This window comes from Heterocephalus glaber, unplaced genomic scaffold, assembly GCF_053883595.1.
Source record: "Heterocephalus glaber isolate CG9 unplaced genomic scaffold, H.glaber_assembly_v1.0 deba00001662, whole genome shotgun sequence".
Lineage (NCBI taxonomy): Eukaryota > Metazoa > Chordata > Mammalia > Rodentia > Bathyergidae > Heterocephalus > Heterocephalus glaber.
In genome coordinates, this window is record NW_028258403.1 from 17,434,828 (window position 1) to 17,457,870 (window position 23,043).

The window sequence follows — 23,043 nt, forward strand, 5'->3', positions numbered from 1 at the left end:
GGATCAAACTCAGGGTATGTGCATTCTAGGCAAGTGCTCTTCCACTGAGCTACATCCTCGGTTCTTTTACTCATTTCATATATTTTTTCTATTGAGATGTGTGAATTCCTTATACATTTAGAACATTAATCCCTTATTACATATATAGCTTCCAAATGTTTTCTCCCATTCTGTAGAATGCCTTTCATTTTGTTAACTGCTTCTTTTGATGTACAAATGAACTTTTGTCATAGCTTTTTGCCCTCTTTCACATTTCCATGAGAAAGATCAGAGATTGTTTATCTCCCAGTGGTCCCAAGGCATTATTATTACTTGCTAAGATGGGGTTTTTGCCCTTCTCTGAGCTCAAATACCCACATACACTCCTAGGTTCCTCAGCTTAGACAACTTTTTCAGCCTCCCTCTGTAATATGAAAATCAGATGGCTGAGACATCATATGGTGGCAATGATGAAAGATTATTAATGTTACACAAACTGCAATGATGTTTTTCAGAAGGAACAAAAAACATATTCTAAGAACAGTTTAGAATTAATCATTTGCCTGTGTTCTGAGGCTTTGCAGAAATGGGCTTGGGTAGTAGAAGTGGAGCTTTCAGAGAAGTCCATGATTTATCTATCTATCAGCAGCTGGTGAGGCAGAGCTTCCCTGGAAACCTTATAGCCCTGTTCAAACTTATCCAGGTCAGTAAGGAACAGGCAGCCAGCTGCTTCTATCTATATGCTTTTGTTCTTCTTCCTAGTTTGGTTTTTACCTTGCTAATAGCAGAATCCATTGTTGTGGTTCCCAATGAGTGACTCTCGATGGATGGGAAATATCTGAGGCTACAGGGAAGAGGAAACTGAAGAATAAAAGGGAATTGTTCTTTCCAATCCAATATGATCTCTTTGTGGTGATACTTTACAATAGTACACATGAAACCCGCACCCCTCACTGCACTGTAATAGCTTACCTGCATTTTCTATTCATTACACCAGTATTCTATTAATGAGAAAACAAATGTCATTATGAAAACAACCAGGTTTAGGAACACAGTTTATTTACACATTTCTGTGCTTTCCATATTATCTTATGAAAAAATATGGCATTTTTAGAACGAGAAAAATGGAATAGCTATCCAATATGGGTCTGACAAGTAGGATTATAAATCAATTTTCCCTTTCTCTTTAAGAAAAAGAAGGGCCGGGGGTTTAGCTCAGTGGTTCTGGCGCCTGCCTCACAAGCGCAAGGTCCCAAGTTCAATCTCCTGAACTCCGGTACCCCCCCAAAAAACAAAAAAAACAAGAAAAAGAACATTTTCAAGAACTCTTTCATACTCACTAAAATTTGTATTCTCTGCATTATTTTATATTTATATAATTAAAATTTAATTGTGGGTGAGGTTGTTCAGTTGTCAGGCATACCCAAAGTATTTGAGACTATGTTCACTTTGTCAAAATCAGTGACAAGTTCAGTAAAGACAAAGAGGATTCTTGTAGTTTCTCCTGGACAACAGAATTCTAGGAGCTCTGTTTTATTTTGTTCATCTTCTCTGCTCCTACATAGCCCCAAGTTGATATCATGATAGGCTTTATTTTAAGACGTTTCACCCACAAACAAGAGCAGTAAAAAAGTCTATTGTGCCTCTGTGTTTTAGGTTGAGTTAAATGTGAATCGTTCACAGTAGAGAATTAGGAGCACATTTAACATTGGGTCAGACAGATAATTGAATCCATCAGTGTGATTAGTAAAACCAGTTCCCCAGAAAATCAGTTCATTCTCTACTCACCGCTTTAGGGGTTTTTGGTCTTTTCTTGGTATTTTGTATCTCTTATTCTGCGTTTCAATTTTGTTGTAAAAAAGGTTTTCTGTCATTGCACTGATGTTTATGTGACTATCAGATCCTTAAGAGGTGATGGTGATTCGGGATTGCCTCTAGTTGAGAATTTATCTCCCAAGAGGTAATTTAAACCTAAACTGATAGCTTCTTTGGGGCTGGAGAAACTGCTCCTTGACACACTGTTCTTCAGTAAAGCTGGAGGAGAAAAGCATAATAGGAAGAAGACATCATGGAGGAGAGAATCAAGGGCCTTTTAAAAATGGATTTTCTTCACACTTTTATCCACAGTTTAATGTGCAAACAGGGTCTATTCATTCTCCTTCCTAATGAATTGTGACAAAAGCCCTACCCAGTTCCTAGAAAGGGGAGGGGAGATGGAGGGAGGAAACAAGGAAGGAGAGAGGGAAAGACCGAGAGAGGGAGGGAGGAACTGTCATTAGAGGAAAGAAAAGACACAGTACAATTCAGAGAGTTCTGCTAGGGAAAAGCATGTGAAATCCTGTTGATTCATAAAGGACCACCCAGCCAGAATGCAAGAGGAAGTTAAGCATGACCCAAGTCTCCTCAGATGTTCTTTCAATCATGCCCTACTCGCAGACAGGGAAACCATAGCAGCTTTTGAAATAACATGACTTCAATGAAGACCTAGAGGTTTTTATTGGTCCATAAGACAAATTACTGAAGAAGAATGATCTTTTGCCTCAATTGCTATTTACTTATTTAAATTTACTTAATTTTTTTTTTTGGTTTTTTGAAACAGGGTCTCACTTTGTAATTCAGGCTGGCCTTGAACTCACTATGTAGCCCAGGCTGGCCTTGAACTTGCTGAGATCCTCCTGCCTCAGCCTCCCGAGTGGAGTGCTAACAGATATGTGCCACCATGCCCAGCTAATTTTTTTGAGATGGTCTATGTTGCCCAGGCTGGGCTTGAACTTTGAACCTGAGATGTTCCCACTTCAGCCTCTCCAGTAGCTCGGATTATAGACATGCACCACCAGACTGGCTAACATGTGGAGGAGTGCACAGGATTCCCCACCCTCATACCAAGGGTTGAACTCATGGCCTCATGTATGTTAAGCAAGGACTGTATCACTGAGTTATACTCCCAGGCCCTCCACCTCTAATTTGTGATGATGCTACTTTTCTGGATAAACATTAAAACTTCTCTACTGGACATGGTTGGAAAAAATAAGAATTCCTGTGCTTGAATATTTGGGGTAGATAAGGAAAGGAGTTGGAGCAGTCTAAGCAATTCTTTCTAGTCTCCCTCCAAAGTTAAATCATTAATCAATGGCTCTGTTTTTTTTTTTGTTTTTTTTTTTTGGTACTGGGGATTGAACTCGGGTCCTTGTGCTTGTGAGGTAAGCAGCAGAACCACTAAGCTAGATCCCCGGCCCCTAATGGCTCTGAATTAAAGAGAATATTGTTCAATTTGTTGGTGACCTCATAGACTGAGTGACATGAGTGGTGAGTACACAGGAGAAAGACGGGGACCAAAGAGGACAAGTACCAAACTGGAATTCTGAAAATCATTAAGGAACCATTTGGTAAATCCCTGCCCACTGTATGGCTTAGAAAAATGAGTGACCTGGAGGTATACGTTTTCTCATTCAGATTTTGAGTACTAAATGGTAGAATCACACTGGTAGAAACTGTCATGCTTTGAGGTAGAGACAATACTTCCTCATCATTTAGCTATCTGCTTTTCACATTTACAGATAACCTGCCTAGGATACTTAACTGGAACACCAAGAATAGATAAACAGAGTTAACAAAGGAGTTAACCATGTCAAGCCTGTAACTAGCCTGCCTGGGTATCTTTTTCATAAATCAAAAGTATTTTAAAGGCAGTGAAGTGTTCGTTGGAGAGGGAGGAAAAGGCAAATTAATTATGTCAACAAAACAAGAGAATAATAAACATCTAACACCATTGTTAGAAGGGAAGGTATAGGTTAACCTGGGCTCAAATAACTTCCTTCTCACCCATCAGTAGAACATTAGCTAAGATACTGAAGTGCTAAATTCATCAGATAAGAGATGTACTAAGATGTAAGATCCTCTGAACAATGAGGAAAGAAAATTGAAGTGAAAATTGCAGTCTCCACCTGCAAGAGACTTAAGTGAGATAAAGTGAAAATGTTTACAATGGAAGGAGAGAGAAAATGTGAAGAGGATGATATTTAATAATAAAGATAAAGCTGGAGACCTAGGAAGGGAAAAAGATGACAGGGCTAGGAATCTGGGCCTGGGGGTTGGGCAAAGCTTAGAGGAGCTTATCAGAGTCAGCAGGGACCCTGCTGAACACTGAGTCGACAATTGGTGTCAAGGCGGCAGCAGCAGATGTTTTACTGGAAGAAGAATGGTGGAATGATAGTCACAGGAGAGAGAACATTGTGACCTGCAGACAAGAGCTGTGTTTCATTGACAGCTGGACAAGAACACACACAAACAAGCCTAGGGAAAACACAGAGAGCTGTGTTCAAAAGCTGGTGGAGGGTAAGGGGTTGGGGAGGAGCAAAGACAGATGCTAAAGAACAGGTCTTTAGAGAAGGATTTGTGAGGAAGGTAACTAAGACTGTGAACTGAGAGCAATAAAACATAAAAGAACGGGAAATAATTCCCACCTGGTCAAAGGTGTGAGATCTGGGGCTTGAGTGCTTGGGTTCAAAACCTATTATACCCTAGCTGTATGATCCCAGATCAGTTACTGATCACCTCTTCCACCTTCAGTTTCCTCATTTCTAAACGGGGACAGTAGTACTGCCTTCTGGAGTTGAGTGAGTTAGGATATTGCCTGGTGCAAGTGTTAGCAACTGTTGTGCTATGTGACCAGCCTCTGCAAGTGGCTCTGAACTGTGCAGAGTGCTTTGCACGTGCTTTCAAATCCTTCAACACCATCCAAAAGATAGTTTATGATGGTTGCAACATTGTATATATATATACATATATATGCATATATGTAGCATGGTTGTGGTTGAATCTTTTGTTAACTCTGTTTATTTGTTTTTGATGTTTCATTTAAGCATCCTAGGCAGGTTATTTGTAAATGTGAAAAACAGATAGTTAAATATCTGCCATATATATGGCAGCTGTCCTCCTTAAGGGCAGCATGCAAAGTGGTTAAGTAGAGGACAGTGGCAAGTCTTTCATGTTCATAATTACTTTGGGCAAATCATTTGCCTAGCCCATACACTGAGCCTATTTCTTACCTATAAAACAGGAGATATATAGGTAGATAGATAAGTAGCAAGATTTCTGTGAGAATAACCTCAAAAATGCCTGGAACACAGTAAGTTTCAATAAAAGGTTTCTGTGTGAATATGCCTTGTGATGCTGACAATGGGAGACAGGTCTAAAATACTTTCATCTGGGAAGGGAGACCCTAAGTGTTTTCACAGCTGCTAGTAGAGAGGCCTTGGATTAAGCTTTCAGCAGAACCTGGGAGAACAGAACTTTTAGATCACAAAGGAAATTGACATTTATCTTTTCCAGCTTATCACAGGTATGGACAGGAAGAAATATGACCACTTGAGTCTCTAACATGGATTGGTGGGATGGGGTACATTTTGCACTCTATCCTGTGGCTTTTCCTCCCTAAAGGAAGGATCTTACCAGCCTAAATGAAAGAGTCAAAAGGAAGAGGGTATCAGTATATAATTCTGGCTCCTGGTGCTACTGCCCTGGGACATTGCTATTTCTCTTCTATCCCAGGACACAGCTGGCTCTCTGGGTGGGCATTTGCTGCAGCTCTAACCACCTTGCTGGGAAGCAACCAATGCCTTATTGGTTAGACATCTAGCTCACCATTTAGGGCCATGATGAATTTGATGGAGGATACACTTTCCCCAAAAGCCTCCTGGTAAACATCTTCTCTCCATAACAGTTCTACAGGCCCTCCAAGATCTACTTTGTCTACAGCTCTAGCAAAAGAAAAGGTGAGGAACTAGACAATGTTTTTTTTCACTCCCTCCTCAAGAATACTCAGGTCTTTGTCAGTAGCAATGGCATTAAACAAGCTGCAAGTCTTTGACTCCATTCTTGGAGGAAGAGCATGAAAAACACCAAGCACCCAGCCAGCTGACCACAAGCACAAGTCCAGATCCAGGACCTCTTCAGAAATCGTTTCCTCCTTTTCTTTCCCATCTGCTCTGCTAGGGCCAACTGAGAAGTCGCTGGCAAATCTCAGAAATGTCAAACAATATTCAGGCTCCCTCCCCAGCAATTATTTATTAGAAAGGGGTTTTATGATACAAATTTGATAATCTCCCATGCACACTGGCACTGTTCTAATTGAAGTTGTAAACCCATAAAATTCAAGTCTTTTGTCTTCCTGAAGGCCACAAGGTTTAAAAAGATACTATTGTCCTCCCTAACACCCACTACATTGTCACCAGGGACTGATTAAACAGAGTCCTGAATCAAAACAGTGCGGATTTTGTCTAGGTCCTTTTCAGGCCTGACAATGCCCTTTTCAGTTCCCAAGACAAAAGGGGGTTTAAGCACCGAGATTCTTCTAAGATAATGGCATCCATATGGAAGGCAAGGTGGCTAGCAGCTGAGACCCAAGCACCCCACTCTTCCCCTTCTGCTGCCCCCCAAATCCCAGGTGATAACACTGCCTCCTCCTCTCCCTCCTCCTTGGACAGGAAACCCGAGGCCCATAACAGGCCCCTCACAGAGCTCTTCCGGGTCCCTGTTCCTATCGCTGGACACAGACCCTGGGAACTACTCTCCTCTGGCGCATCTTCCTGTAGCCGGTGCCAGGGAACGAGGCTTTTCCTTCTCCCCAGTGAATGCCTACATTGGAGATCCCATGGCTCCACATATAGACTTGAAGAACAACAGTTGCAAACCCCGAGTCCAGAGTGTCCTAGGAGCATGCGTGAAAGGAGGCGACTAGTGGATCCAGCCCGGCTGTCGGGTCACCAAGGCCATCATTCCTCATCAAGCTCCACAGGACGCCCCAAGGCAGAGCCCAACTCCACAGTTCACTGCCACCTTTCAATTTCCTCTTTAGGCTGTCCCCACCCCACCCTAGCCTGTCGAGGTGCTGTGTCGAGGAGACAGGAGGAGACGGGAAATCACAGCAAAGCCCGCTTAACTCAGGGTCCCAAGCTTCCTGGCTCTTCCGCCCCAGAGCGCTAGCTCCGCCGCACCCAGCTTCGCTAGCGCTCTCCTGGGGAGAAGTTAGTCTCTCTCTCTCTCTCTCGTCGTTGCAGCCGACCGGGTTGACTTTTGGTGTTTCCAACGCCCGCTGCTCCGGGAGCCGGAGCCGTCGGGGACCCAGGGTCACTCTGAGGTCAGAGTGGCTACTCGCTGGCCAGGGTCCCAGAGATTGCCTCAGCTCCCTCCCCTCACCCCTGTATCCTCCTGGCCCGAGCTCTGCCCTTCACCCCAACCGGAGCTCAACCCTAATTGGGCACTGGAGCGGGGGTGGGGGTGGGGGACTCAGAACTCCAGTCTAGGGAGCTCGGCGCCCACCTACTTCCCCGCAGGAGCGCAGGGGATCCAAACCTACACGCTTTATTCTCGCACAACAAAAAAAGAAAAAATACTCTATTTCTTTTAAAATATGCTTCCCATACAAACTGCTATTTAAAAAAATATACAGATAAGGCTCAAGCAATAAAATCTAGCTCTGGGGTTCGCAGTCCAGGGAAGGGGAGAGGGGGGATCTTGGGAAAGTTTCCCTGCGAGTGCTTCCGAGAGATAGCAGATAAGGGGGCCAGGGAACCCCGAAGGTGGGGCCTGCGAGAAGGGGTCTGGCTGCGGGGCACCCGGAGGGCTCCAGGTCTTTGGCTGCAACCGTACTGCAGCCGCACAAGCGAGCTCCAAAGTCAGGGTAACCCAGCACCCCCAGGTGGCCTCACCAGTTCCAGGAGACCAGGGTGGGGGGCGCTAAGTGCTGGTAGGTCGGGAAGATGCCGAGCGCCGAGCCCGGCCCGAAGGCGGCATAGCCTGGCAGAGGGCAGGCGGCGGTCGGGGGAGCGCTGCCCTTGCCCCGGGCCGCCGCGGGGCCCGACTCCTTGGCACCGCCGCACGGCTGGCCTTCGTGCACCAGCACGGGCACCACCACGCGGCGCAGCAGGCCGGGCGCGGGCCTCAGCTCGGCGGCCGCGCTCAGGTCCGAGGACTCAGTGGCCGGCGGCGCGCGCGCGCGCTTCAGCTTGTAGCGGTGGTTCTGGAACCAGATCTTGACCTGCGTGGGCGTGAGGCGCAGCAGGCGCGCCAGCTGCTCCCGCTCCGGCGCCGACAGGTACCGCTGCTGCCGGAAGCGGCGCTCCAACTCCAGCGTCTGCGCCTTGGAGAACAGCACCCGCCGCTTCTTCCTCTTCTCGGCGTCCGAGCCCGGAGACGCGGGCCGAGAGGACGCCCGCTGCGACGACTCTGGTGGGGTGGTCTCCAGGCTGCTCTCGTCCGAGGCTAGGAAGGGCAGAGGGGACGCAGCCTGGTGAGATGCCAACCCCTAAGGCGTGGGGGTCCAACAGGGCGGGCGCTGAGCCGCCAGCCGGAGGGCGCCGCCACTCGCACGCGGGTTTCAGAGGGAGGCCACTTCCTTCTTTGGGTTCACAACTGGGCACCCACCTCTCCGAATTCAGTGACCTCATTCTCAACCACAGCAGTAATCACCAGGCCTGAAATCGTACCCCACCAGAACCTACCCCAGGGGCTTCTCAAACTAGCCGCACTGGTAGCAGTGCTGGCTGCCCAGTTACTACCACAAGCTGGGCCACTTCCAGGTCGACTGCACCAGTTTGCCGGGATTTCGAAGCCCCGAATGGGAACATATAAGGGAAATGTTTTAACTATTCTGATCCTCAGCAATCCCCAGACGCGGAAACCCAAGCGCCTAGCACTAGTGCCAGGTGCAGGGAGCTACTCTCGGGATGCGCTGGCCTGGACGCGTGGCGTAGGGTTTTGAGGAGGACAGAACCTCCGTTCCCAGGCCAAAGAAATCCAGACTCTAGGCTGGGATCTCGCCTTTCCAGCCCCGCACGGGCCCGGTGCTGGGTTCTGCTCTCCCTCCACTCCCACCGCTGTCCTCCGTTCACTCACAGGGGTAATGGCCGGGCTCCGACTCCAGCCAGGCTGCGCAAGGGTCGGCCCGGGGCGCGCGTGACTGTGGCTCCCGCCTCGGCCGGTGCTGCGCGTCCTGCTCGGGTAAATTCAGGAGGCTGCGCACGGTGAAGCTGAGACGTCCAGAGGTGGCCATGGCCGAGAGGAGGGGAAGGAGGCGGGGGCAGGGCAGGCCGGGAACGGGGGGCGGCGGGGGACGCTGCTCCTACGGATGGACGTGAGAGGCGCTCGCAGTGAGCTGGCTGGAGGGATATTAGCGCATTTACAGCGCAGTCCCTGTTTATATAAACAGATCTTCCCACCCGGGCCGCTTTGAAAGTCGGGTCTCCAGGGTGTTAAGTACCTGAATGAGTGCCGGACCAAAGCCTGGATGAGCTCGGAAGGTGCCACCTCCGCCCCCGCCACGCCCAGTTCCCCGCCCCTCGGTGCCCCGTTACCTCCCAGAGGCTGCAGGAAGCAGCCTTAGGCATTAGCGATTGTCTGATTAGCCTAAAGTGCGGACAGATAATGGGGATTGTTGCCAGTGAATAACATCTTGGGTGGCAAGCTGTGGCCACCACCCTCTCCACCGAGACTCTGCTTCCTCCTCCTCCTCCTGGGCTGACGTGGGGCCTGGCCCCGCAGGAACGCTGGGAAGGGTGGGGGCAGCTTGGGTGTGTTTATGAGCACCCTGGAATTTATTCCCTGTTTGCTCTATTCCTCTAGCTTGTTTACTGGAGTGGAGTTTCCCGCAATTATCTGGAGAGTGATTTACAAAGCAGAGTTAGAACTCTGGAGCGCTCCCTTTCTGTTTTGGGTAAGGCCCCCAAGGACGACAAGTTCCTGGTACGCACAGAGAGGCCTGGCCCTGCCAACATATGGGCCGAGGGGTTCTAAGACCACTGGGACCCTCCACTGGGAGGCTCCAGGCACTGCCCCTACCCACTTCCCTACCTCCTTGCAACCTCAGGGGTGCTATGAAAGGAATGAGAGCCTAAGGAGAGCCTCAGATCCTCGCCTGTCTCCCCAGGCCGGCAAGACAGAGGTGACAAAGCCAAGCTATTCAGGTCCAAAGTGCCCAGCCCCACCTGGCCGCTGTGGTCGCGGTACCGGGGCTCAGCATCCAGACTCCGCAAAGCTGGACTCAGACCCATCCTAGGAGCCATGCCTAGATGGCAACGTTTCTCAGGGCGGGAGGCTACGAGGGCTTTGAGGCTTCTTTGGCGTCCTTAGATACTCTGGCGCCCTCTGTGCGCCTCAGCCCCATAGCCTTAACCTCAGTCCCAGGGCCTGGGATGTGGCCACAGCGGGTCACAGCAGCTGGCTCGTGGTCTGCATCCCTGCTCCCAGCTTTGCAGACCCCAGCGGAGCTGCCTGGCTCTATCGACCAATGGGGAGAATTAGTACGGGACCCACCCTGCAGAAAATAGGGCTCTCTGGGAGTTTCTCCTGGATCTTCTAGTCCCCATAGCCCCACCAAGAAAATGTTCAATGTAGGAGGCACAAAAAGCCAACCGACGTGGATACATTTTCTTGGCCCATAGCTTTGCCTTGGCAGAGGTTCAGCCTAGTGCCCTAGCAAGCGCTGTCTCAGAGACCTCTCGTTCCGCCACTAGTGGTTTGGGTATTTGGTTGCTTTATTTTAACGTTGGGTGCTGCACTTGGGTGACTGCACCTGAAATCCTGGCTGCTCCAAGGCTGAATGCGAACCTGACTCGAGGTGGCGGGCGTGGCCCACCTAGCCCACAGCACCCTTCCCGGGAGCTTCCCTACCTAGCGTGCCCGAGGTGCCCAGGGCTGCGCTGCGCACTGGGTGGTCGGGGGAGGCAACCCCAATACAGCCCAACTGCTAGGCTGCAGACAAAAGGGAAATGGAGCTCGACGCCCCGGACCTGTTGGAAGCATTTGTTCCAGTCAAGATTTTGCATTTGTTCAGTCCGGAATAATGCGTGATTGACGCTTGCTCACAATGAGCTTTAGCACGCTGGGATAAATCGGAGCTTGTCCGGTGTTGTCATGGTTTTCAACAGGGTTCAATGGGATTGGGAGCACGATCGACTCTGCTGGCCGTCTTTCCGCGGCCCTGGCAATAGATTTATTAGTTATGTCTTTTTAAATAAGATTAAATTGAAATGACTGTGCTGTCCTCTCTGCAGACAAAACAGGGCTGGAGCTGGCGATGGAGAGGGGACGGGTGAGTCTTGGAGAAGCCCTAGGATAGAAGCCCAACTTCAAGCCTGAATGTAGTCAGGGAGAGGCCTGTGAATGGGTTTGCATCCCAGTTCCGCCTCCAGCTACAGCTGATCACCTCATTACTCTGGCCCTTTGTTTCCTCCTTGATCAAAACTAGGTTTGGTAATTTCTATGAGTGCTACTAGTTTTAGGATCTCATTTCTCTGGATTTTTAAAAAAACCTATCTTCCTGGTGATGTTTACCTGAGGAGCCTTGAACTCCTTCCTGCATTTCTTCATTTCTCGCTCCCAGGACCCCGGCTTCAGCTTCTCTGGGATGTCCTCCTAGGAGAGCATGTGGCATCTGTTCAGTTTGCCAAGGACTCTTCGCGGGAGTGGTGTGGGGTGGATAACAGTTTTGGAGAAAGAACCAAGTCAGGAGAAGCAACAGAGAAGTCTTCCCTGGAGTGACTGACCTCTCTTAGCCTTTTAATCTATTTAACATCCTAAGACCACACTGACATGTAGAAATAAGTAAATGGCACTCTTCAGTTCTTAAGGGCCCTTCAGCATCAAATATTTGCTTTTACTCTTAGTGTTTGGCTCCAAAGCAGAGAGATTCATCCTCCATCTAGCAGTTGTGCCCTGGGGGAAGACTTGGGTCTAGTGTAAGCTCCAAATTTCACATTCCTTGGCTTGGGAACAGTGTTCCTGGGCACCAGGATATCCCAGGGATATTTCGTATTTCTTGGTTCTAGAAAATGCTGCAATTTTTCTGTGTCATCTTAGATTATATCCTCCTAAAGCATTTTTGCCATAGCCCAGTGTTCATTCTAGTTCTGTTTTGGAACATCATCTAAATTATCTCCAACAACCACAAGGGCTTGGGGCTGGGGATTTAGCTCAGTGGTTCTGCTGCCTGCCTTGCAAGTGGAAGGATCCGAGTTCGATCCCAGGTACCCAAATAAATAAATAAATAATCTCCAACATCTGGAGCCTGGGGGCTCCAGGCAGTTGTTCCATATAAACCTTCTGGGGAAATGGAGGGAAGGAGGGATAATGCCAGAATCACTAAGGAAAGGTGGCCTGTTCCTTGCTTTTCCACATCCAATAAAGTCAAAGACTTTGAAGTAGGAAAGTATTTTGATATTGGGTCAGTAGAAAAAGAGAGTGGAGCTGTTCATGAGTTTTTACATATTGGATACAACCTGTTCACAGAGTTTCTTAGATTCTTAGAATGATAAGCAAACATCTAACTAGATATTCCCAATTTCCACATGTTTGGTATTTCAGGCCCTTGAACTTATTTTGCAACTCAACATAGCTTGTAAATATTGTTACTTAATTAGGTAAGTATTTGTTTCACTATAGTTGGGTACAGTGTATTTCAGTGCCAGTAAGTGTCTTTAAGTTTAAGAGATCTATAATATGGTGAATATATTAAGCTGTCCACACTAATCATCAATTCAGAAGTCTTATCCAGAGATGATCATCTCTGCTGCATGCTTAAGAATTTAAGACTAGAAAATCCCGAAATGAAACTAAAGTATCTTGATTTTTTTGGAAGAAAAAAAAAGATTGTGTCCATATCTTGCATTCTGTTTTTAAATCCTTCCATTTTGGTTAAGTGCTTCACCAAATCCTGCAAATCTATATGGTATTGAAGAGAGGTAACATTGCAAATTCCCCTTGATAGATGGAGGGCCCTCAACTGCCCAGACATTTTTCTTTGCCTCATAGCAACTGCTGTCCCCTCTTTATCAGTATCCTGATTAAAATAGGGAAAGGAAAATAAAAATGGGCTTTTGGCACTTCCAAGGAGAAGTAGATCACTTTGCTTGGTCATAGATGGGAAGAAGAGACAGGATTTAAAATCAGACCTCTGCTTTTCTTTCTGAAAACTAGTTGCCATGATTAAATAAACATTTCCCTTTGTATGGCTAATAACTAATTGCTTAATGGTAGTCCAGGCCTGGCTGCAATTATTTCTTAGTTATATTAATAATGTATACATATAAAACAAGGAACAGCAATTACTTTCAGACTGGAAATTTAGTCCATCTTTGAAATGGGCTTTAGATTTTATTATTTGATGTCAAGTGATAAGGTTTAAACTATGCCACTGAAGTCTTACTATTGTGACTTACTATTGACTTACTATTGACCTTGTTATTGTTCCTGATCTATATGATGAAAATTTTTCTTTCCTAATGTGTTGTCTAGTTTTTTAAATAGACAGTACTTCAAAAAATATATAGAGGGCAAAATGACTTCTTGAATTAAAAAATAAATGTATTGAATTAAAGAGCCACAACTTCCATTTCCCAAAAAGCCAGTAAATAATTTTTAAAATTTTTAACTAGTTTATTATTTTACTAAATATTTCTGATCTTTCCTATGCCTTCCAATGGTATAATAAGGGTACTTATTATTATTATAGGCTTGTAAATTATAGGCTTGTACTTGTAAATTCAAACTAAAAATAAGGCAACTTGAGAGAGCAAGTTATCAAATCATATTTGTCTAGAACTGAATTTCTTATTTTTGTCTGATTTTTTTTTTTTTTTTTTTTTTTTTTTGGTACTGGGGATTGAACTCGGGTCCTTGAGCTTGCGCAGCAGGCAGCGAAACCACTGAACTAAATCCCCGGCCCTGTCTGATCTTTTTGTAAAGTACACAATTTATACGCCTTTGCTTGACGGAGGTAAAGATAGTTTCTAAAGCAGAATCCTTATTGGTGTTTACATCATAGTGGGCTAGGCCTGCAGACAGAACTCAGAGGTAGAACGGTAGAACTCCAGCCTGCAATACACTTAGTGTTAACCACAGACACTAACAAGACAGGTGGACCCAGGAGCACCTGTGACTGACACTGCTCCAGAACCTCATATAGGCCTCTTACAATGCATGCTCACAACCAAACACAAACACTTCAGTTCAAGCCAATTACTATTTTTTCTTAAATGACCCATGCATTATAATGGGCCTCTTAAAAACTATATTTACTTTGGAGATCAACTTAGGAAATGTATTACACATTGTTGAGGTGAAATATTATCTCCATCTTATTTTACACCAATTTAAACTAAATGCTAGAACCAATCATTTTGGAGAAATATTTGTTAATATTTTGCGAAGAGAGTCTTCTTTTTTTTGGGGGGGGCTGGCACTTGAACCCAGAGCCTCATGTATGCTAGGCAAGTGCTCTAACTCTGAGCTACATCCCCAGCCCTGAAGTTAGCCTTTAAAGAACTAGAGAATCAAATATTCAATTTTCTTATTGGTGATGATGATAATGGTAATAAAAATATCACTTTACATTTTACACATTTGAGAATGCTTTCAATGTGTGCTCACACTTCGCCTGTTGTCCTGAATCCAGACAGATTATGTAGAAGAGGCAAAGCTTAAGGGTAGCCTCAAAGACAAATCGGCTATGATGTCCCTAGAATTGAAGAAATTAATTGGGAGGATAAAGAGGAGCTGAAGAAGAGAAATCTATTCGATAGAAGGTATTAGGAAAGAATGATTAAAAAAAAGAAAGGGTAAGAGTTGGACCAGCTCAGAGCTGCAGGCAGAAAAACTCAGAAGAAAAAAGCATGAATGGGAACTTTTCTGTTGATAGTGGGTTTTATATTTGTTCCTGAATTCTTTGTATTTCTTAGAAAAACAATGACAGAAAACCTTAACTTTTAAAGTACTTCGAGTTTTACTATTTAGGGTACTCTTAAATTTTCCTTTGGAAAAATATTTTTCCTTCTTGCAGGGAGAGGCAAACATTTTACAACAGAAGCACAGAAATGACAACCTGCAGGAATTTCCCCACAACAAAAATAAAAGAGCTATATCCGTTTACTGCAGTCTCTGGAAATCCCTTAGCCAGCAAAGGTGGCTGTCTTTGTATTCTTGATTAAATGGGTATTTGCACTGAAGTCACATACCACACAAAGGAAACAAAACAAAATAAAAATGTCCTTCGTGTTCTGTTTTTCAATCATTTGTGTAAAGGAGGTTCTGGGCCTTTATCACTGTCAGTGAAAAGTTCCTCATTGGTAGGAGACATTCCACTCACCCTGCTTCGTGTGCACAGGGAGCTTACCATGGAAACTACCTCTGGAGCCATCAGGGAAATATATGAATGACAAAGCTCGACCCTGGGCATTTTAGGTTTAGCTTTATTTCAATGACAGGGTATGAAGAAGGGTATTTAGAACTTCTTGAGAAATTTATTGTTCTATTTGTCTTGCCCTGAATCTAAAAACCCATACCTTGGACTTATTCAAGTTAGGAAACAACTAAGAAATCTTGATATTATCCAAGGATATTATCGCTGGTGCAAAAATACGTGTGGTGTATTTAATGTAATTTATGTATATTAACACTATACATTTTATAGAAGATTTTTAAATGATAGCTCCATTTTTTCCAAGATAAGAAATTCTTCTTTAATATATGTTAGGTATGACCTTTGATTAAGTGAAGCAAAAAACTGAAAGCCCCACAATTTCTTCTACTGATTGTTTTTCCTGCTAACGAGCTTCATAGTAAACTGTCATTGGCTTATCCTTAAACTATATCATCTTTCTTCATCTTTTGCCTCACAAAACTTTCATTGTATTTTTGATTCTACCTGCTTGTCCAGCTATCATTTAATTTCTAACCAGCCTGGGTTTGTGAGTCAGGGTTTCCAGCCTCCCTGTCTCTATAGTCCACACAAACCACCCATGTTGGCCATGTGTCTGACTCATACTCCTATGAGAGGTACCAGATCCTCATATGGAGTCTTTCTCTCAACCTGATGGCTGTGTCACCAGAATGCACACATTTTGGATGCATAACCCAAACCTAGTTTTTTTCTTGGTCACTGGAAGTATGAGTACATCTAGGTGGTTTTTTATGTGAGAAAGAGACAGCTGCACATTGCATGTAGGTGAGGTTTTGGGCTTGGCTACTTAAAAACAAAATCAAGACTTTCTTTTTATTTTTTTAAACACTACAAAATATCTACAGTGTGATTACGTACAGAAGACAAATGAGACCAGACTTCTGATCCTCTTGAAAGTCATGTTCAGCTATGCAGTATCACTAGACAGTACAGGAAAGATATCTCTAAAGTCTTGCTCCACTATATTTTGTTTAATCCAGAAGAGTTTGGCTTTTTGTTTTTTCCCCTGCTGAAGAGCAGCCTTCTTTCACCTTAGTCATTTCCAATTTCAGGGTTGGTGATTCCATAAGAACTCAGGTGATATTTAGAGAGTTAAAAAAAATAGGGTAACAGTAGAGGGTTTTTTTTTTATTTAGTATTATCAGGCAGTTTACTTAGTAATTGATATTTTCCATAAATAGTCATGTTTTGAAAACTATTCTTTTTAAATTTTATCTTTATCAGCTAAGACTTTTTTTTTTTTGGTCCTGGGGATCAAACTCAGGACCTTGCGCTTGCAAGGCAGGCACAGCACCGCTGAGCTAAATCCCCTGGCCCAGCTGAGACTTTTTGAGATATATAAAACTATCATAAAATGCCTCTGCACCAGGAATTCTGTTGCAGTTTTTTTTTTTTTTTTTTGGTACCAGGGATCGAACTCGGGTCCTTGCCCTTGCGCAACAGGCGGCAAAACCACTGAGCTTAATCCCTGGCCATGTTGCGGTTGTTTTAACCAGTGGGACATAGTAGAGAGTGACTGATTAGAATCAAACATTTCTTTAAAATAAATTCTTTAAATAAATTCACTTTATACCCCTGATTGGGGGGAAGAGCTTTTTTCTGCTCAGGCTAATAGATTAAACTATAAAACAAACTTAGAAGGGGAAATTAAAAAATATAATATGTGTGCCTAAAGTCATATATTTTGTCTCATATATTAACATAATCTTATTATGAAGAACTTTGTAAAAACTCAGATGCTAGAAGCAAGAAGTTGTAAAGTATCATTAGCATGTCCTTCCTGGTCAATTTAGTCTTCTGTTTTTTTATGATAAGAATAAAATATAAACTCACCCAAGTTCTATGAGTCATCATTTTGATAATTTATTTTATAGAAAGAAAATATGTGATTATCTTGTCTCATGAATCATACTCTGCTTTTCTGTTATTGAGGTTTTTTTTGTTTCTCAAGTCCTGGGAAGTCAGGGTGAGATCCTGATTCTTCATCAGCGGGTTGATCACAAGAACTAAGGGGCTGCTGGGGATGGGGTGAGGGTGACTGCTTTGCAGTGTGAATGGAGGTGGAAGTGACTGAGTGAAGGGAGGGATGGGAGGAGGAGGAGAAAGTGAGAGAGCGAATATTGTCTCAGCTTGTTGAACACTCATCATCAGCCAGACTGGGCTTTTACCAGCTGGAAGGTGACAACAGGAAGGTGAGTGGCAGGGAGTCAGTTTTATCACCTCTGGACTCACAGCCACCAGGAAGGGTGGGGAGAAAGGGCTTGGTGGTTTTGTTCAGATGCCAATCAAGGCATCTGAAGGCCCGCAAATTTTGAAATGCCATGTAGTGAACAGAAGCTAATATCTAGGAATCCTGTAGTGATTCTTGAAAGCATCTCTGGGGCCAGAAGACTGTGATTTCACGTGATTAAAGTTGTTTGTTTCCAAACAGCTTAGTCTCTTACAATGCTAATTGGGCAGCCCAGAAACCTTTCAGAAGTTGCAGTTTTAAAAAGTTAAATCTCCCCAGCAATGAACATAGATTGAAAATTGGTTAAGACCCAGTGAGAACAAATGTGTCTTAAATCGAGGCTGAAACAAAGGGAAGGTGGGGGCACACCCCCTAATGTCAATAGGCAGAGATCTGCACGTGCACAATGGGCTTGGGAGCGACCACCCAAGGTGATTGGAGTCAATTCTGGAGACAGACGGAGAGAGACCTGGAGCCTGGGGCCGGGCCAGCCACCCAGAGGCAAGGATGGAGAATTGTCTTATTCCTGCTCTGTGCTATGTTGTATCCACAGCCAGTTTTCTTCTTCCAAGTACAACCGAAATATCAATAGGCCTGAGCTCTCTGGGTGCTGTGGCCAGCTGTCACATTCCTGGTGGATCCTGAAGGCTGTTAATGAGAATGACTGAGCACTAACTAGACAAGCAAGCGGGAGTCAATTGAATTACACAAATATACAACCCTCCTCCACCCCCACCACAGAGCCGCCCACCCACATAGCTTTATTATCAGTCACATGCAGGTCCCTCATGGATGAAGCAGAACCAGAAAATTGTAAAGCATAGATATATGGTCAGCAGCTCAGGAGCACCAGGTATGGACCCAGTGCTGAGGCTGATCTAGTCAAGCATAAGGAATAGCCCAGAATAAGCAACGTGATTTTTATTTCCAACATGCAGTACATCTTGGGATCACACAGACAGAATCAGATCCAGCTGAATGTCTGGCTTTCTCAAAAAACGTCTGAATGACCTCAGTCAAGTTTTAAAATGTCATCAAGCCAGTTTATTCACACATAAAATGGAAATAATAATTTATACAGGTGTTGTGAGGATTAATGAGATATTCTGTGTGAAGTACAGGCACAGCGTTTGGCCACATTTAGTAGATACTCAATCAGACAATTTTTGCTATTAAACCAATGGATTGTGGGAAGGTGCGATATGTATGGAGAAGCTAATTTTCACCCTGTGTAGCCAACTGGGAGTTGTACCATGATAAGTTTAAGATCACCAGCCGCGGAGCTGAAGAAAACTTTATCAAGTTCAATCCTCCCTTTCCAGAAGGAGAAACTGAGGCACAGAAAGAGGCTGGATGTCTTGCCCAGCATTTCACAGCCCAAATTGGAGCCCAAATTTCCCTAATCTGTGATTCTTTCTACTTTTGCACTGCCTGTATTACTAGTTTTAAAGTAGATTTTCCTCTCCTAACAGAGTAAGAAAAAGCTGCATATAGATTTCCTTGAACTCAGTGGCATTACCCAGCACCTCCAGGTTCAGATATTTGGCCTCAGGCCTACTTGCTTCTCTGGCTCTCAAATCTGCTAGCAATGCATGGGCTCTCATTATGCGCAATGGAAGGAGAGAGGCTCCTGAAGCCTGATGTTTTCATTTCTGGGTAGCTCCATAGCTGCTTCCGTTTTTTTCCCAGTCTCTATGCTTCAGGATTTATTCTTTCTAGTGAACGAAGCCTCAAGTAGCATTTAAATCCTCTCAATTCAGCCAGAACACCTTGTAGTAAAAGTCTTCTCTCTTTAGCACATATGAAACACTACATAAGAATGGAATCAAATAAATTAAAAGCAAATGCATTTATCCGGAAAGGACCAGAAACAGGCAAATGTTGACTATTTTAGAAAACCAAAGGGAAATGCATTAAGATGAAAAAATAAAAAATTAAAAGTAGGATGCTCTGTCTACCAGAAAAAAAAAATTGAGGAAAGAGAATGGTGCTTCACAGGAAGGCTGTGTCACTAATATCAGACCCCTGGGTTTCCCTGGAAGACTTGGTGTGAATGTAGTGGGGAAAGTGTTTCTACATTCCTCACTTGTGCCTGCCCTCCAGGGGCTGGAGAATCCCCATTAGCAAGGAGAAGGGAGTCAGCTCCTAGAGTCTGTCCTCAAAACCAAGGCCACACAACCTACTTTTTTTTTTTGTTTTCTAAGCTCCTTTTAGCTCTTACCATCCAAACCATTTTACTCTTAATTGCTCCCTGAACATTTCAAATGTGCTAATTCCATCTTCTACATTAGACTGTAAGCCTCTCCAAGACTGTATTTATTCTCTAAAGAGATACTTATTGATTTTTTGATTGGCATAAAAATAATGCTAAATATAAAAAATGGATTTGGTATAAAAACACTTTATTAGAAAGAACTGTTTTTCTTCATTGCTATACCGTATATAATTAGATAAGATTATGAGTTCAGATTAATTTCCCGCCCAACAAAATTGATATAAAAACATTTTCTGCTTGAAGTATTGTGGAATGCCACAGGCAAGGGAGTACATTGAGAGAGGTTACCGTTTGAAAGAAATAATAATCCTTCTGATCTCAAAGCAAGTTCAATGGGATTTTGCTGTTTGTGCTCAAAAGTTCTTTCCCTTTGCCCTGTGGAAGACACAATAGATGATAACAGCTAATTCAGAATAGTTACAGTCTAGTGTATAAATATGTAAATATGGGTAAGCATGTATTTAGACAATTTAAAAGTGTGTCTCATTTACCCAATTATAAACAGCTGTCTGAGAGCAATTACGATTTATCATGTAAATGCTTATTTGCATAATTCAAAATATGAATATTATTTGCTTGATAAAGACTGTAAATAAATGGCGACCCGAACTTTCTCATGCTTATAGTTTCATGCTAAGTTTCTATGGTGCAGAAAAAAGAGCATTTTATTTGAACTGATGCATAATTTTGGTAGTTCTGGCAGGTCCAAATAATCACTAATTTAAAAAGAAACCAGCAAAAGTTTTCAAATAAGAGTGGCTGGATGAGAAGTAGTAATAAAAGAGGTTATTCTACACTGCTAGTTTTACTCCTAGAAATTTTTTATGCAAGGATAATGAATTGCCTTAAACTGGTTTCAATGACTGTAAGTATTTAATGATGAACTATTTCAGTATAATTAGCATATTATTTTATGTTCTAAAATTTGAGATACAGATAATTTTTCAATAATGTATCATTTTTAAGTGTAGGAATATTGAATAAGTATACTTTCAAGGGTACTAAGGAACATTTTTTCCTGTAAAATAGAACTATTCTGTTTTTATAAAAACAAAGTAATGAACAATGGACTTAAAAATTCTACTCAGGTGCTATGGATGTATTAGCTTCCTCAGGCTGCCATAATGAATGACTACAAATTTAGTGGCTTAAAACAACAGAAATTGATTCTTCTACAGTTCTAAGTGCTGGAAGTCTAAAATCAAGATGTCAGCAAGATCATGCACGTTAGGAGCTCTAGGGAAGAATCTTTCCTTGTTTTTTTCTAATTCCAGTGGTTGTTGCCAATCGGTGTTCCTTAGCATGTAGCTGCATGCATCAATACAACCTCTGTCTTGATTGTCACATGGCCTCCTCTCTGTCTGTGTGGTCTCTCCTCTTCTTAGAGGAACACCAGTCACTGGATTTAGGGCTGACCTTAATTTATCTGATTTCATTTTAAGTATTTACACCACTGTTAGCTTTCTGTTACTATTACAAAATACCTGAGATAAGCAGGTATTATCTTTATAAAAAGAAACTGTTTGTTTTGGTTCACAGTTTCAGAGATCTCAGTCCATGATCATTTGGCTGCATTGCTTTGGGATCTGTAGAGAGGCAGTATGGCATTGCATAGGCATGTGGCAGTGACAAACTGCTCATCTAATGACTTAGAAGAAAAGAAAAGAAAAGAGAGAAAGGGAATGGGCTCCTACTTTCAATGTCGTATCTCCTGTGACCTAAAGACCTAGGCACCCCTCTTAAAGTGTGCCACTACCTCCCAGGAGCACCTTCCTGGAAACCAAGCCTTTACCACATGGTCCTTGGGGGGATATTCTAGACCAAACTATAGTGAACCCTACTTCCTTCACAGGTACTAAAGCTTAGGAATTGGTATCTTCTTGAGGAACACAATTCAACCCACTACACCTAGTGAAAACTAATATGTAAAGTAATGTCCCGAGTAAAGGACATATCTAAATTTCCTTTCTCCCAAGAGTACTTTGCATACTGCAGTTTTAGCATTATAGACAGAATACCATAATACAACATTGAGAAACTGAGAATTTACATGTGTTATATACCACACTTTTGTATGGCATATTCAAGAAACATTCTGTTTCCACTAGGTGAAAACAATGTGACAAGAACCCTTTTAACCAGACTATCAATTTAACCAAAACATCTCATTCTTGCATTGCTTTGACAAGCAAAACTTCATGATTTTTCCTTGATATTACTTCTTCTCCTCACAGACCTCATTTTTTTTAGTGCCACCAACTGTGGACCAGTCTTCCCCAAGGGACTAAATCTCTCACTGTAGCTTTCCATTGAGTTCAGGGCTCAGCCACTGTCCTTTTATATCCTTCTTTCCATTCTTCTAGAAAAGAAATGACTGAATACCAAGCACATTGACAAACATTTTATAAAAGGTATTTTATGTTTTATGATATTCCCACTTTATAGTTAAACATACTGAAACTTGGATAAAGTCTGAGCTCCATATATTTGGAAGAGACCACATAGTGCCTGGCTGTGTGCTGTCACTTCCTTGGCCATTTCATGCACCTAGGCCTGTCCAGAAATGTTGTCTGTGCTGCTTCAGCTCTGCTCTTTTTGCCATGTTGCTTCACCTCTACTAAATGTCTTCTGGTTCCAAGGAAGACATATGGCCCATGTGACTAGGCTAAGAACTTGGAAACTTGAATTGATCAGGAAGGAGCAGAATTCATTTCCTCAAAGACCTTTAGTAATGGGCCTTCCAGAAAATCAAGTCAAAGAAATAAAGGCAGTACAGTGGTTCAGAAAAGAGTTTGATCAGAGACACCAGAGTTGTTTATAAATTTCTATAAATGAGTCCAGAAATTTGAATGAGTTCATCAGAACTTCGATGAAGTAGCAGGACAGGGGCCTGCCTTATGCTAGGAGGTGTCTGAGGATACTGATGAAGTAGGAAAGAAATACTGAAAAATCTCATGCAAGTCTTATGGCCCCAAAGTATGGCATCCACCCTTCTTTGGACAAGATTTGATTTCTCTACCTTCGTTATGTCACTTTTTTGCTTCTCAGTAGTTTTCTGAGTGAACGGTTGTCATTTCCACATCTTGACATGACCTGGCTTCTTGTATAAGTGTCCTGTCAGTCTAGCTAGTCAGCAAGCTGACTGAGGAAAGGGTCTTCCTCTCTTACTATCATTGCATCAACAGCACTCGTAGAGCTCCATGACTTTTTCCAATACCAGCACCTGGTGTTCAGGGTGGGCCATGCCTGACTAGCATAAATAAATGGAAAATTCAGTCACTGACAAACTAGAAATAGTTTTAATTTTTCCTCATTAAAAATTTTACC

General features: G+C 43.5%; 1 protein-coding gene across 1 annotated transcript; it reads right to left on the reverse strand.

The window, feature by feature from the left end:
* Nucleotides 1-1,035: 1,035 nt before the first annotated feature.
* Nucleotides 1,036-9,269, reverse strand: Nkx2-8 (NK2 homeobox 8). Its single transcript, XM_004867545.3, has 2 exons — nucleotides 8,875-9,269; nucleotides 1,036-8,241 (listed from the first exon to the last, which is right to left on the reverse strand). The coding sequence occupies exons 1-2, from the start codon at nucleotides 9,029-9,031 to the stop codon at nucleotides 7,685-7,687; spliced, it is 714 nt and encodes a 237-aa protein (XP_004867602.1). The 5' UTR covers nucleotides 9,032-9,269; the 3' UTR covers nucleotides 1,036-7,684.
* Nucleotides 9,270-23,043: the final 13,774 nt, after the last annotated feature.